Raw genomic sequence first — 16638 nt, 5'->3', positions numbered from 1 at the left:
TGTTGTTTCCCAGTGAATTACGAGTGAGATTTGATGGCTGCTGTTACCATAGCAACATTCCATAAAGAAGAAAGTCAAGCATGTCTGATACGTTACCAATGCAACACGCAAACATATGTGGCAAAACACTCTGCGTTTCTATTGTCCCATTCATCTTTTTGTCTTTTAATCTCTCAAAGAGGTCATTCAATCATGTTAGTCTTGAGAAAGGACAGAGAAACAATAATAGTAGTGAATTATGTCTTCCGTATGTCATTATTTCTGTGTTTCTGTTCGTTGCTGTTAGTGGTACACAAATGACACACTTAGATTGACACACTACTAAATACTTTGAGACAAATAGTATAATTTAGTTAAATTAGGATATTTAAGTACTTTAAAAACATATTTTATAAATAAACATTACTGGTGTGCATCTTGAGACAAGACACTCACACTGATATATTTTAGGAAATGTCAAAGCAGGTTGTTTTTGATCAAGACAAAACTAATATTTAAAGAGAACATTTCACAAGACTTTTTTAAGATTTCAAATAAATCTTTGGTGTCCCCAGAGTACATATGTGACGTTTTAGCTTAAAATATCATATGGATAATTTATTATAGCATGTTAAAATTGTCGCTTTGTAGGTGTGAGCAAAAATGTGCCTAAATGGCAGTGGCGTGGTTGGATAGTGCAGATTAAGGGGCAGTATTATCCCCTTTTGACATCACAAAGGGAGGCAAATTTCAGTGAATTTTTTCACATGCTTGTGGAGAATAGTTTACCAAAACTAAGTTACTGGATTGATCTTATTCCCATTTTCTAGGTTGATAGAAGCACTGGGGACCCAATTATAGCACTTAAACATGGAAAAAGTCAAATTTTAATGAAATGTCCCATTTAAAGGTATATTTTACTTTCGTAACAATTCCTGATAATGTGTAACTGTTGAGGTCCAATAAAGTCTTATAAATTGAGAAAAATCCTAGAATGTTTTCCTCAAAAAACTCAACTTCTTAATGAACAAAGAAAGACATAAACATCTTGGATGACATGGGGGTGAGTAAATTATCTGGATTTTTTTATAAAAATTGATATTTCTTTAAATTAGTCTGAGACTAGACTTAAGTCCTGCCTGGGGGACCGCCCCTTAAGGTTAAGTTAAACTACAACTTAGGTTTAATGAATATAGTATATACTGTATATGTTGATGTATCTTATAAATGAACTCAAACGTAAGTGTGATGTTAAAGGGATAGTTCAGCCAAAAATGATATTAAACCCATGATTTACTCACCCCCAAGCTGTCCGAGTTGCATATGTCCATCGTTTTTCAGACAAACACATTTTCAGATATTTTAGAAAATGTTTTAGATCTTTCAGTTGATTAAATGTGAAGTTACGGGGTCCACGACCTTCAAGTCCAAAAAAAGTGCGTCCATCCTTCACAAATTAAATCCAAACGGCTCCAGGACGATAAACAAAGGTCTTCTGAGGGTAATCCGCACGGTGTTGTTGTAGAAATATCCATATTTAAAACTTTATTAACGTATATAAATACCTTCCGGTAGCGCCGCCATCTTAGACTCCTCTGTATTCAGGAGAGAGTATTAGCGTATTGTACGCACTTTTCTTAGTGACGTATGACAAATTCGGAGGGCAGGGGCACAGAGCAGCAGCAGAGTAGCCTCCGTAGGCTGAGTAAGCTCTCATCCTGAATGCGGACGCGACTAAGATGGCGGTGCTACCCGAAGGTATTTATTTACATTAATAAAGTTTTAAATATGGATATTTCTACAACAACACCGCGCGGATTACCCTCAGAAGACCTTTGTTTATCATCCTGGAGCCGTTTGGATTTATTTTGTGAAGGATGGACGCACTTTTTTGGACTTGAAGGTCGTGGACCCCGTATCATTACATTTAATCAACTGAAAGATCTAAAACATTTTCTAAAATATCCGAAAATGTGTTTGTCTGAAAAACGCTGCACATATGCAACTCGGACAGCTTGGGGGTGAGTAAATCATGGGTTTAATATCATTTTTGGCTGAACTATCCCTTTAAAGAGAGAGCACCTGTCACTGCAGACACATACAGGGATTATTTTCATAAACAAACTAGCTGTGTTATGGCTGTGTGATTTATGTGGACGTCTGTTAGACAAAGTCATGTCTAATAAATAGGGTGATTGACAGATAAGTCATTTACATTTCTTTCACCTGAGGACTTGATCAAGGCTGTGAGTTCTGCAAAAGCTGAAAATGTCTTCTCACAAATATCACAAAACATTTGACAAATTGAAAGTTAAATTGTTTTTAAATATATTGTCTTGGGCTCAGCACCTTCATATCTCCACTTTCAGATTTACATCCTATTAAAAACGTATTCGATCTGTTTTGTTAACGCTTTTGTTGAAGATATTTTTCTTTTGTGTGACATCATGTCTCTCTTACAGAAACCTGCCAATATCTTGGTGATGGGTGAAGGTCGAGAGCGAGGGAGGGTCAAAATTGGTAAGAAAAACTGTGTTATAACTGTACCATAGTATTATTTGAATAAATGCTTGGTTACCTCTGACTCATTGTCTTTGCAGGTAACACCAATAAGGTTTAAAGGGTTTCGACATACTGTAGAGGTCAAGCTATTGTCTTACATAAGTCTCTATTCTGGGCTATAGACACTATTTTTAGCCCTTGTGGAATGTGTTATTGTGTTTGGATTTGTCTTTCAATGTTAACTCTGTGGCATTCAAGCCGTATCACTAATGCGCTTTGACCAGAAGCATACTTCACACAAGTATGTGAACGGAGACATGAGTGTTCGGTCGGTTCATTAAAAATGCTAAGCATGCAACCATACTAGTGTGACACATCTGAGGACAGTTAAAGGGATAGTTCACCTAAATGCAAACACTTCATCATTATTTACTCATCCTCATGCCGTTTGATCCCGAAAGTCTCTCTTTGTTTTTCAGAACCCAAACACAGTTGTTGTTTTGGGTTTTCTTGTTACTATGGGAGTGGATGGTGACGCCTCTTTAAGCTTCAAAAGGACCCAAAAGTGCCAGGACGCATACATTATGTATCACAAGTCAATTGGAGTTATAAATGTAACACTTCTGGGTCCTTTTAAAGCCTTTAAAGGTTTTGAAAACCCAAAACATTTCTTTCTCAAAAAATCTGTGTTTGGGTTTGTAAAGAACCAAGAAAAACATTTTGGGTTTAAACAACATGAGGGTGAGTAAATAAAGGTATACTATCCCTTTAACGTGTCCTGTGCTTTGTTGTGAAATCTCTTGAAGCACGTCAGTCACAGAAAGATTAAGTAAGCATGGAGGAAAAGTACACAACACCACAAAAATGTGTTTAGTGCCATTCGTTTGGAAATGTTATACTTTTATCAGTAAATATTACCCATATATTCCAATTTAATAGACTTAAATTTTATTTATAAAATTTTTATACAAACCCAAAAACAGAGCTTAATGTCACACATCTGAGGAACTTCGGCACAGCTCTTAAATATTATCTTATTTGAAAGGGTCATGATTAACTCTTTCCCTGAATCCGTATTACCGCTATTATCCACCAGGTGGCTTATAAAACCCTGGGATAACAGCTGTATGTCCATGTATGTTTTGAGGATTGCTCTGAATCTGATCTTCATCAAAAGTCCTTCACAAAAATGGAATTATCTCAGCTTTTTGCTTACAATTTGGTGTTTACAGTTTTACATTATACGGCACCTTTAACAGTGATTTTGCATGGGTATTTAAACCACCAAATATTTACATGTAAGATATCAGCAAAAACTTTTTGGGTAAAAAATGTACTTTTCATGATAAGGTTGACATTTACATGTAATTGCCCATAGCCAAATGTGCATATGAATTACACTTGTGAAGAATATCAGTTAATATCAGCTTAAGTTTCAGGTTGTACGTATGCACAAACCTAATATATGACTTCTTTACTGTCATGTGTATTATTTTTAGCACCATGGACACTGTTGGCTTTCACTTAAAAACTTTGCATATCAATTTGCGTCTAAAACAAGATCCTTATTTAGTTTTCATGATTATTTTAGAAGCCGATCTCTCACCCTTACAATTAATCGGCCTGTTTGTGTTACATTTTTTATAATTAATATTAAAATATATTAAAATAAAAAAAGCATTTAAAGTGTTAACAAAGCTCAACTGAGGATGAAATTACCTAACCATGTTTGAATTTAATATGTTTAAGATGTATGCAAAGAATTTAACATGTATGCAAAGAATTTAACATGTATGGTAAGAATATTTAACATGTATGTAAAGAATTTAACATGTATGTAAAGAATATTTAACATGTAAAGAATTTAACTACAGTAAATTAACTAACTAAAGTTGTTACTACTGTAGATTATGAAATGAGAAATGGGTACATCCATAGACATCCTTGCGGTATAAGTGAGTCTCTGAGGTAATTTACATTTACTGTTATGAATTTGACAGAAGATTTTATCCAATGACTTATAGTGCATTCAATGTATGCAGGCACGTGCACAGATAGGGCTCAACCTGTGCAGAACACATGCCCTTTTTGTCCTTACACTCCGAAGTGCCCTTTTTTGGAGGTGTTTTATTATTTTTTTAAATATATAAATTAATGCTATTGTTAAACATTTACGTCTATCTGTGTGTTTTACAAATATATTTATCAAATAAAATTATTAAAAACTAAATATTTTTGGATCCGCTCAAACTGTCTGTCAAACCTCTTAACTCCGCCCCCTGAGTGCAGCGAGCTGAAGTTCACAGCAGTCAGAGGCAGCTGAACGTCTTACAACGGTAAATAAGTATCTTGTTGTTTGAGTACAATTCTGTCTTATTACGAAAGAAACACTAGTATGTATATAACGGCGCATGTTATATAAATTTGAGCAGAGCCGAATTATCCATAGACGGGATTGGTCGAGTGGGCAATCAGGGGACACTAAGGGCTCCAAACTGCAGCAAGGGCGAGTAGCATCTGCCTGCACAAGCGGAGGCTGCAGTTTCGGGACCGCAGTCATAGGACCGCAGTTATAGGACCCTAGGTTTTTAGTGACAACGCCACCTAGCGAACTAGAGGACCAACAAAGATGGATGACAAGCAGAGTGTGAGTATCAAGTGTGAATCAATTTTTATTTGAACATTAAATACAATCGTGATGCATTTCATTGGAAAGTTAACATAGCCGATTAACATAGTGATTGTGATTTGCTAAATAGTCTTGGATATCCATCATACGTAATATGGCAAGGCACGTTTATTTGTGTATCACATTTCATACACAGAGGTCATTCAACGTGCTTTTTATAGAATAATGCTGTAAATAACTTGTTAGCACATTCGTTTAATTAAACTGTTGCATAAAAGCTTGTGTTGACTTAGTGACAGTACAAGAAAACTGTATTACGCTGGTTGTAAAAACTTGTTAGTTAGTTACTCGTTTTTTTTTTTTTAGTTAAAATAATATAAATATGTTTTAACTGTCACATGATCACAGTCAGCCTTTTTGACGTTACCACACAATACATGTTATGAGTATGTCTCTTCATTTAGATGTGGTTTTAATGTTGATTGAGACATGTGACATTTTTATAGTCAGACATAACAGTAGGCCATCATAATAATTGAAAAACTATAATTTAAAATACCATGTGTTAGATTGTGTCATGTACTGTGTACCACTTTTTAACAACATTTTTGTTAATCAGTGATTATGTTCTTTATGTACTATTTCAGTGAAGTGGAGGAATTTAATCGAATCATAGACAAACAATTGAAAAAAAGAGGGGAGAGCATCCAGTTGCTGCTGCATACATCACAATGTGTGCTTTAAATATTTAATATTTATATTTATCTATCTCTCTCTATCATTATTTTTTATCTGCTCAGATGTGCTTTATTGACATGAATGTTTCAAGAACCTTTGATCCTGTAATGAACACTATGCAATACTAATATGAACATTACTTGGTATGAAGATTGATATAATTTTGTACCGTATATAATGTGTGTGCTCTGTGGTGACTAAAATCTTTAAAGTTTGAAATCAAAAATTAAAGAGTTGTTGAACATGTTCAACTAAATGTTCCTGGTTTCATTCATTTCTTTATCTTTCTCTCACTTAGGAGTCAGTGAAGACGTTGTCCATGCAGTTCTTATGTTGTTCACATCATTAACAAATTTGGGTAACACTTTACAATAAGTTTAATTAGTTAACATTAGTTAACTACATTAATTGCATGGACTAATAATAAACTGCACTTATACAGCACTTATTAATATTTGTTAATGTTAATTTTAACAATTACTAATACTTGATAGTTGGTTAATGAATTGTGAACTAACATGAAAAAACAATTAAACGCTTTATTTAGCTTAATTAAAGATTAAGGTTAATAAATACTGTAACAAATGTTTTGCTTATGGTTTGTTCATGTTAGTTAATACATTAACTAATGTTAACTAATGAACCTTATTGTAAAGTGTTACACTATTTTTTTTTGTGTGTGTTAAATATCAACTGTTGCAATATATAATTTTATAAATACACAAATTTTAAATCTACCCCCAGAGTCATCCTTGTGTATTCCCTCTGTACTTGAATATGTGATTGACTAAAAAGTCTAAAGTACACGATTCCTTGTTTATTTTACTCGATGAGTTATTAAATAATGCAATGTAGAGCCAATAATTACTTAACATTCCTAAAAATCAGATTTAATTTCAATAAAGAAAGCAGTATTTGGGTGTAATAAACCTTTAAAAACATCTAAAACTTCAAAAGTAGTTTAAATTGGGTGAAAATATGCATTTGTGGCACTTTTTTCGAGTAGCATCTGCCTGCACCACCAGAGGCTACAGTTTCGCTAGATGGCGCTGTTAAAAAAAAACGAGGGTCCTGAAACTGCGGTCCTGAAACTGCAGCCTCCGCTTGTGCAGACAGATAATGTTGGCAAGGGCTGGCGCAAAATGCGACCAAATTGAGTTTTTGACAAAGCGCGAGCAGTTTTTAAACAAGTGTTCACACATGTGAAGGGCACCCGTGACAACAATACGGAATGCACGGTCGGGTTTTTACCGCTTTTTTTGCATGACGCGTATTAATCGTTTAACTAAAGTCAACACATCTCACGCGAGAAGACGCGCCCGCGCGGGTAAATGTCTAGCCTACATTAACACCAAAAACATATCAGATTAGAAAGGTCTTAGACATCAGATGCCCAGTTGGGAAAACTGGATAGAGACGAAAAACGTGTAAAGGATACAAGTATGTACATTATATTGCCCTGTCACTCATTACAGTATGCAATCTGGATATAATTTTTTGTATATGCATGTATCTTATGCCTTGAATTAGTCAAGGGAGTTGTATGATTATTTGGTTCATAACTTTTTATTCTGAAATCAACTGCATAGAGTTAAGTCTATTTAGTATTTAGTATATATTTTTAGTAATGCAGTTATTTGCACCTTCAAAAGACCAAGGTTCCTGGTCCTCAGCACCAGGTAGGCAGATACATGTTGAATATGCTTATGGTATGGCTATAGTATAGTATAATCTCCTATTTTGATCTTTAATATCCTATTTCCCCCTCTTCTCAATCACATACATAAACATGTTACAGTTTTTCTGAATTGTTAAAACACATTTTTTGAAATCATCACTCATTTTCTCAAAACCTTAAACACAAATCCCAATTTTAAACAAAATTCACAGAACCCCTGACTCTTCTAGCAAAATCAAACAATTCCTTCAAAACCATTTCACTTGTACTCGAAATCAAACTAAGCTTTCAAATCATACACACATAAGTCTATAATAAAAAACACTACAAGCATCCATTAGACACTACCTTAAAAAATGGAAAACACAACATCCAGGAGATCTGCTTACAGAAAAATACATGTTTATTGTATAAAACAACACATTTGACAAATACTGTTAAAAATCTCTATTACTGTAATCACAAGTTTAGTTCAGTGAATATAGCGAATACTTTACTGTAAGTACTGCAAGTAATAGTAAGTTTTCAATATTACTGTAAGCAGCACTTGTATTTTGTAAAAAGTCAGCAATCCAACTGCAAATTTTGCCAATTGCATTGTCTCTGGTGTCCTTTTCTTCCTCATACTCTTCATCTGCCTCTCAGACTGTTTCCAATCCACACAATTGGTAAAAAATACCATTAGATAAAAGTGTGTAGAATTTTGAGTTGTTGTGTTTACTCGATGATAACAGTGTTGTAGTTGTGTTCAACTTTTGCCTGCCTGTGTTTAGTATATATAAAACAAGTGCATTGCAGTGTGAAATGTGTGTTTTAGTGAGAAGTTTGTGTTTAGAATTTTCCAAAAAGAGTGCATGATTTGACAAAAGGGTTTAGGCCACTATGAATTTGGTTCAGAGATTGGGGGTTAGTGTTTTAGCAATTCAGAAAAACTGTAACCAAATAATACAAATTAGCTTATAAAACCAAACAGAATACCTTTTTTTTCTTCAAACATATTTTTATTTAACTTTATGTATGTAAGCAGAGGAAAAAATTAAAATTAATATATTCTACAATTAAATAAGAGCGAGTACACACGAGCACTTCACAAACACATGACTACAAATAGGCCTAATACAGACAAACACCCAGGATGTAAATTGTTAAAGCCAACTTACAAGGGCAGATATCCTTTGCACTGTATAATGCCAAGCTATCATAAAATGTCATTTTTCATTCATTAATAGTGATTTTTTTCAATCATTAATAGTGAATAAATATAAAGCTATTAAGATGATTATTAAGTGATATTTATTTGGAGGGGGTGCCCTTTTTCAGTTTCAGCACATGCCCCTCAAAAGGTCTGTGCACGGCCCTGAATGTATGCATGTATTTACCAACATGGGGGTTCTTTTGGAATTAAAGACATTACCTTTTGCGCCGCTAATATTTTTGCGTTTGTGCGTTGTAGCCGATATGGGTTTCGCTCGTCTGTTTAATTCTCCGCTGAAGCCGTTGGCTGATCTGGACCCGGTGGTGGTGACATTCTGGTACCGAGCTCCTGAGCTTCTGCTTGGGGCGAGACACTACACCAAAGCAATCGGTACATTTGGCTGTGATTTCTCACTTTGTGTATTATTTTATACTGTTCAGATGTGTGCGTATTACATCGCTATTGTTTATGTTTATTTCACTGTAGATATTTGGGCAATAGGCTGCATCTTTGCCGAGCTGTTGACGTCAGAACCAATCTTCCATTGTCGACAAGAAGACATAAAGACCAGCAATCCTTTCCATCATGACCAGTTAGATCGCATATTCAGCGTGATGGGATTCCCAGCAGGTGACCGACTCTCTCTTCTTGTTGTTGTACACTCTCTGAAAAAACTTTTTATAAAAAAAACTAGCTTGAAAATCTATAGGCATTGTTCTGTATTAGGAAAGCAACATTTCACACATTGTGCTATTGTACAGTGATCTGCACTTTATCGTCTGCTGTTCTTATAAGACGCTTTACCTGTGATGCTGTGTTTACCATCAATCTGCCAGCAATTGGGCGGGGCTAAAACAGTGGCTCGATGATGCACTGGAGCCACTGAGCATGGCCCCGCCCCTAACACAATTGTGAGCATCCAGCGGTATTTGGAAGTTAAGAGAGATGGGAGCTTCCTCGCGAGTGGGCGTGGTTTCAGTGCCAGCAGCAGACACGACCCCAGCATTTGAGAGAAACCAATCCTGCTTATTCTTCGAAGATTTTGATAACTTTTTAATTTACTTAGTGTTTTTTTCATCATTCAAATTTGGCAGGGTGGTTAAAGGGACACAAGGCAGCATTTTTATGTTAATAAATCATCTTCGTAAGTCGGTATATGGTTAAATGACTCATTACATGACGAATGAAGACTCTCTCGCCCGCCCCTACCGTCTGTAGGAAGAATACCCCACTTGCAAGTTCGCTGTATCCGACCCAGTGTCCTTCAGTCTATAAAGTCTCAGATATAGAAAGCATTTACTCCCAGACACTAGGGGGAGCTAGTAGAGAAATTATACTCAGACTTGCCTTGTGTGCCTTTAATAACACATTTTCCTGTGGTGTCACAAACTGAGAACATATTTAATATTGGACTTTTGACCAAATAATTGACCAACTCGGAGCAGTGATCATCAACAATAAGTCTCAGTTTATTCATCACAACGCCCTCTTTTCTTTGTTGTAATGGACAAAAGGTTTCTGTCCATGCTGAAGGAGTCCAGACCATCTCGCTCAACTGGAAATATTGTTGGGATTCTTGTCTTGCAGGAATATCTCAATGAAATTTTTGACGGAGCAGCCCCTCAGTTTGTGCTGTGATGTCATTTGAAATCTAAAAAAATGTGTTTCGTTTGTTGTCTCGATTGTGTTGTCAAATGGTACGTCTGGTTGTATTTGTTTTTTTGTAGCAAAATGCCCCACTTCGTGTCAGGTCGTTTCAGCTCACCGTACTTTGGCTTGGTCAGGTTTTCCATTGAGTTTAGGAGCACTTCAGAGTGGGAGGGATTATAGGCGTGTCATTATTTTGCACTGCCTACTGCTGTGACATCATACAAAAAGTGGGAGCGAACATCGTTGAAATGCAGTGTTTCTCACACAGTTATTTATTTGTCAGTCTGTCTGTCACAAAAACAAACAAATACTGTACCATCACAAACAGATGTTTGCACATCGTATTTATCACTACCTCTATCTCACATGAAAGTTTCTGTAAAAACACCTGTAGCGCGCTCCGCTAAGTTGCAAAAATGGTGTGCATAAGTGCGTGCCACAAACTGCAAGGAAAACACTGGTATGGTGTTCCTGATTCATAGCCTGTTGATGTTTTTCAACCCTAAAAGGGAGTTTGGGATCTTACAACAACAGGTTTGCTCGAGACAGGGCAAACATGAAGATAAAGCTAATCTTGTGTTTAGCATTGACGCTGGTAGTGACGATTCTCTTAAACCAATCTTTAGTGATCTTCAGTGTTTTCACGTCACGTTTTAGTATCAGCTCAACTCGCTTGAAACCCCAAACGAGGTGGTACCAAAAAAAGTATTGGGTACTACGTACCCAGTGAAAAAGCCCCAAAAGTAAGCTGACACAACCCGTGGGGTACTATGCAATGGAAAAGTCCCATATCAGATGAGGCTGCTATCGTTTCTGATGCTGCTGAGTTTACAAACCACCGCCACCAACTTAAACCTTCATTTTGTTGTTAAAAACGACTGTCGAATGTCTGTATTTGCTAAAAATGCGCAGTGGATAATTGGCGCTAAAAAGGTGTGGTGTAGTTATCTTTGTGACCTTATTGCATATGTATTTCTAGGAGTTCAAGCATTGCCATTTACTTATGTTTGCGCATGTGATATTTAGGGCTGTCGCGGTTATAAAATTTGGGTGACGGCTAATTGTCTAATAAATTGTGACGGTAATGACGATTCAATGCCTGTTTTAGGGCTTTGATGATTATGACGATTAATTTGTTTTTGTTTGTTCATGAAATAATTTTCACACATATATTTTGCAAGGCGTACCTGGCAGTAAATATTAATACAAATGAAACATATTTAAAATTAATTATTTACTAAAAACTGAAAATTCTTCATAAGATCATATAAATACAATAGTGTCTGAAAAAAAATAAAAAGCAATCAAAATAAACTGACTATACCAGTACAGGTCATATTACTTTACGTTCACATCGCCGTAGACTTAAGCTTGCAAAGAAGCTCAGGTCGCCCGGTCAAGGGAAAAAAGTACTGGGAAGCTTGTTGATGCTTGTCTGAAGTCTGTTTTCTCTGAACTAATGTTTTGGTAGGAAACGAAAGTTTACATCGTATGTTTCTCCGGAATCAGCCAGCGAAGAACGTTACCTCATTACCATAAAGTTCAGCTTTTATCAACTTTCTGATTGACGCTCTGGTCGCTCGCTGATGTCCTTGACGTTCCTTGCAGCTGAGAGAAACCAGCCCCCATTGTAAATCAATAGACTTCCGGTAATTTTGGAAGCTCAAGTCTGCTGCGGTGTGAACGTACAGTTAGAACCGGACCACATGTCTGTAGTGGCTTCAAAAGAATAATTTGATTTTCAAAGATTTATTATAAAAACGAATCATTTTTTCTTCAAAATGCTATAAATCTATTAAATCAATACATAAATGTGAATTCATCTTTGCCATGTTATATTCATTTAGTTGACTAGTGGTATACACTGATAAAAAAATAAACATTATTGGCATTAACCAAAACACTTACTTTGTCATTTAGTCATTGCTGCGGTTATACTTGCGACGTTGTCGTTTAACATTTTTCACAGCGATCAGCTGTAAAATGTTTTGGTTCTGCTCGATTTTCGTTGACTTTGAGTAAAATAATGGAAAGTTTTTCATAAGATCCCCTGGGGTCAATGTGTTAGCACGAGAGAAGCTTGATGCTGTCGGGAGAACAAGCGGCTCCCGAGTGCCTCTTGCATAAATTATTAGATGTTGATGGCTTACGTTTATTTCCCGTCACAGAAAACAACCACAGGTTTATCAATGCTATTAAAGTAATATTTTGTTTTTTGTTGATCACGTAGTACAAAGTAGATGAGGAAAACTAAGATTCTGTGTACTTAACGAGCCGCCATTGTTTGTTTACAATGCGTGAATGGTGCGCTGTAATTTGTGGAGCGGATTTATTGCATTCTGTAGAAAAGGGGGAGTGGCGTTCATTGCGATTTGGGAAAAAGGGAGAAAAGATGACAGAATAACATGGCGAAGATTGGATTTTGCGTAAAATTAAGAATTTACTTTTAAATTCTCACCTGATATAATACTGATTTTGGCAGTAACTCATTTAAAAAAATAAAACGGCATTTATTGCTATTTTGGAACCAAACTCTTCATATGTTTTACCTTTTAGTTCATACTGCTTGTCAATGTTTTGCAGCATTTCTTTAAATAAGTTTTTTTGCACTGAATATATTCAATGGCTTTGCAATATATCGCGTTACACTATCAGTTAAGGAGCGCCATCTGACATGTTCTCGTTTATACAGGGGCTGCAGCTCCCCCTTGTGTTTTTTGAGAGATATGCAATCATTGCGGTGATCTGAAATCATGAGGCGATTATTTTATCATTGTGACAGCCCTAATGATTTAACTGGTATTTGCAGCATTATTTAACAGACAAAAAAGCATATCTTAAAGGGATAGTTCCGCCAAAAATGATATTAAACCTATGATTTACTCACCCCCAAGCTGTCCGAGTTGCATATGTCCTTGTTTTCAGACAAACACATTTTCGGATATTTTAGAAAATGTTTTAGATCTTTCAGTTGATTAAATGTAATGTTACAGCGTCCACGACCTTCAAGTCCAAAAAAAGTGCGTACATTTTTAAATATGGATATTTCTACAACAACACCGCGCGGATTACCCTCAGAAGACCTTTGTTTATCATCCTGGAGCCGTTTGGGTTTATTTTGTGAAGGATGGACGCACTTTTTTTGGACTTGAAGGTCGTGGACCCCGTAACATTACATTTAATCAACTGAAAGATCTAAAACATTTTCTAAAATATCCGAAAATGTGTTTGTCTGAAAAACGATGGACATATGCAACTCGGACAGCTTGGGGGTGAGTAAATCATGGGTTTAATATCATTTTTGGCCGAACTATCCCTTTAAGTCATTTTGCACTTGAAATGACTGCCATTGTTGCTGATAGGAGGAGGCATCACTGAGATTAGAGAATGCGTGGTACAAGGCTGAGGATTTTTTTAACACGAAACAGCCAAACAAACATATTATACAAAAATATTGTTTGCCAACCCATGCTATTTTTTATTTGCCTGAGGAAATAAAAGAGGAGTCACTAGGAGAAGTCACACAATAGCAGGTGTTTTAAAAATTCTTGTAAACGTCCATTTTTGTCCTCCAGTTCTTTTCAGTGTACTTTGACTTTGTTAGCTGGGATGTCTGTTTGCTGAAGTACTCAAGTGCATCACGAGTTAATACATCCCCCTCTCCTCATGAGCTCTGCTTATTTGGACCCTGAACTAATCTACGCTGCTCTTAGATTGCGTTTGTCATTATAGAAATCAGCTGTTTGGCACGAGTTATTTATTTTGCGCCTTTTTTAATAAATAACCTGCAGATATTACCACTCCCATCTGTGCTTTTTTAGAATTACGTTCTCACGCTTATTTGCCTCGTTGAGTATATTTGGCCTCTAGTATAACTAGAAAAAATATTTGATAAGAATATGTTGGGTTATGGAGTTGCGGTTGCCATCTTAGATGCAGTGCTTGCTTCAGTGCATTTAGACATTGAACTTGATGTTATGTTTTTCTTTCTTGTGTTAATTAGTTTCAAATCATTATTGGTCATCTTTTATGTTTGTCAGTGGGTTTTGCGAATATTTAACCAAAAAAAGTATTAAAAATTGATTTCTTGTGATGTAAAACTACGCTTATTGTGATATGAGATGTTGTCCATACCTATCATAGCTATCAATATCTATGCACAGTTTGTTTCCTCATACAAACACAATATACTCTTATATGAGCAGTGATCTTCGTGTCTCTGTTGATTGATTTTAATGACATGATAGTTAAGGATATATTGTTTACTGTTGTAAGTCTTTTTTAGACTCTTAATTTTGTTAAAAATCATTCTGATTTTCTAGACAAAGACTGGGAAGACATCCGAAAAATGCCTGAATATCCAACTCTACAGAAAGATTTCAGGAGAACCACGTGAGTGTTGTTTTCTAGTTTTGCCTTTATTTTGAGATGATATCAGAGAGACAATTTTCAATTGACTTACAACTATGGAAGTCATCTACTTAAGTTTGACAACCACAAAGTGTCACACAACTTTCCCTTTATAATCAAATATTTAGTTAGCATGAAATATGAGATGATGTCCTAGTTTTTTAAGTTATCACAGCATACTTTTTTTGTTTACAGTTTAGTAATAGATGATCCTCTTTGTGCATATTTGAAAATAAAATATAATTTTAACCACAGCTGTTTCACTGTATAATCCAAAACTACACCAATAACACAGAGTTTCTCTCATGTATCTCTCGTGTCCAGCTGTTTACTTCAGCTCAGCTAACATGGTTTCCTCCCAAACGCATAAATATCACACAGTCATTAACAGATGAATTGGTTTCAGAAGTTTCTTTCATCATTGTCTGACCCCTTTGATGTTTTATCATGTAATCAAAAGACATTCAGATCATTTTGATGTGATTTAAAGGTATAGATAATTCTTTCATCATTTACTCTTCCTCATGTTGTGCTAAACTGATATGAGTTTTCTTATTCTGTTGAATACGAAATGAGATATTTTAATAAAAGTTGACGGTACCCATTGACTTCTATAATAGGAAGAACAAATGCTATGGATGACAATGGGTACCATCAAGTGTAGTTACCATCATTTGATCAAATATCTTCTTTTGTGTTCAATTGAATAAAGAAATTCATAAAGGTTTAGTACATACGAGTGTGAGTAAATGATGACAGAATTATCATTTTTGGGTGAACTATTCTTTTAGGTTTTCCTGTAACTTTGGCATTATTGTTTGTATTAAATTTCAGTATTTCATTTTCATAATAAAACCTAAACAAACACTATATCCGCCAGAAATGTCTATAAATATACAACCATAGAAAAATTTAAGATAACATTTCAACGGTCCCTTTCAGTTTTTTCTATTTACTATTATATGTGTTTTAGTAAAACTATCATTTTTGTTTCATTCTGTAAACTACTGACAACATTTCTGCCAAATTCCTTATAAAAATTATGTTTTTATTTGCATTTATTTACTAAAAATTGTAATGAGGGAAATATTGTAAAAATAACAAAAGAGATGCAGTGTTTTCCTATCCTTACCTCCTAAGACCCGGGTTTTGGTTTGTCTTTTTTCAGATTTCTATGAGCTATTTTGGGGTTAGCAAGAACCAATAAATATAATATAAAATTGTTTTCTAAGAACATGAAGCAGTGTTTTTGTCTTTGTTTGTGTATAACAGGTTCCAGTTCCACACAATTAAGTATTATGGTGCAAACATCAAAAAAATATCATGTCCACATATGTGGACATCCAGGTCTTAGGAGGTTAAATACTGCAGAGAATTTGAAATATTTTTATCATATATTTTAAAAGGGGCATTTCATGTAAATCTGACTTTTTGCATGTTAAAGTGCTTAAATTGGGTCCCCAGTACTTCTATCAACCTAGAAAATGTGAAAAAGATCAACCAAGTAACTTAGTTTTGGTAAATCATTTTCTGCAAGCATGTGAAAAACCACGTCATTGAAATGTGGCTCCCCTTGTGATGTCAGAAGGGGATAAAACTATCCAACCACAGCACTGCTATTTAGTGCAGAGATCAGCTCATTTGTATTTAAGGAGACACTCCCAAAAACTGCACACTTTTTTTGCTCACACCTACAAGGTGGAAATTGAACATGTTATAATAAATTATCTATATGGTATTTTGAGCTAAAACTTCACATATACTTTGGGGACAACAAAGATTTAATATTTAAAAAGTCTTGTAAAATGTCCCCTTTAAGAAGAATTCAAAAATGACTTTATTTTGGAAAAACTCTGA

At 35.3% G+C, this 16638-nt stretch overlaps 1 protein-coding gene and 1 long non-coding RNA gene across 8 annotated transcripts in view; both read left to right on the top strand.

Moving 5' to 3' along the window:
* The window catches only part of cdk19 (cyclin dependent kinase 19), a 76134-nt gene that overhangs the window by 45328 nt on the left and 14168 nt on the right, over positions 1-16638 (top strand). For all 7 annotated transcript variants that reach the window (XM_065268734.2, XM_065268733.2, XM_065268732.2 and 4 more), the window contains 4 exons: positions 2442-2499; positions 8980-9111; positions 9208-9351; positions 14694-14763. In XM_065268734.2, coding sequence (XP_065124806.1) covers positions 2442-2499; positions 8980-9111; positions 9208-9351; positions 14694-14763 — 404 coding nt within the window. The remainder of the gene's footprint in view (positions 1-2441; positions 2500-8979; positions 9112-9207; positions 9352-14693; positions 14764-16638) is intronic.
* LOC135750002 (uncharacterized) lies at positions 2518-6108 on the top strand. Its single transcript, XR_010532547.2, has 3 exons — positions 2518-4817; positions 4914-5128; positions 5758-6108. It is a non-coding gene; the product is annotated as an uncharacterized lncRNA (long non-coding RNA).

Source organism: Paramisgurnus dabryanus, chromosome 12, assembly GCF_030506205.2.
Source record: "Paramisgurnus dabryanus chromosome 12, PD_genome_1.1, whole genome shotgun sequence".
NCBI lineage: Eukaryota > Metazoa > Chordata > Actinopteri > Cypriniformes > Cobitidae > Paramisgurnus > Paramisgurnus dabryanus.
The sequence above is the reverse complement of the archived record's forward strand: the minus strand, read 5'-3'. Positions and strand labels throughout refer to the sequence as shown.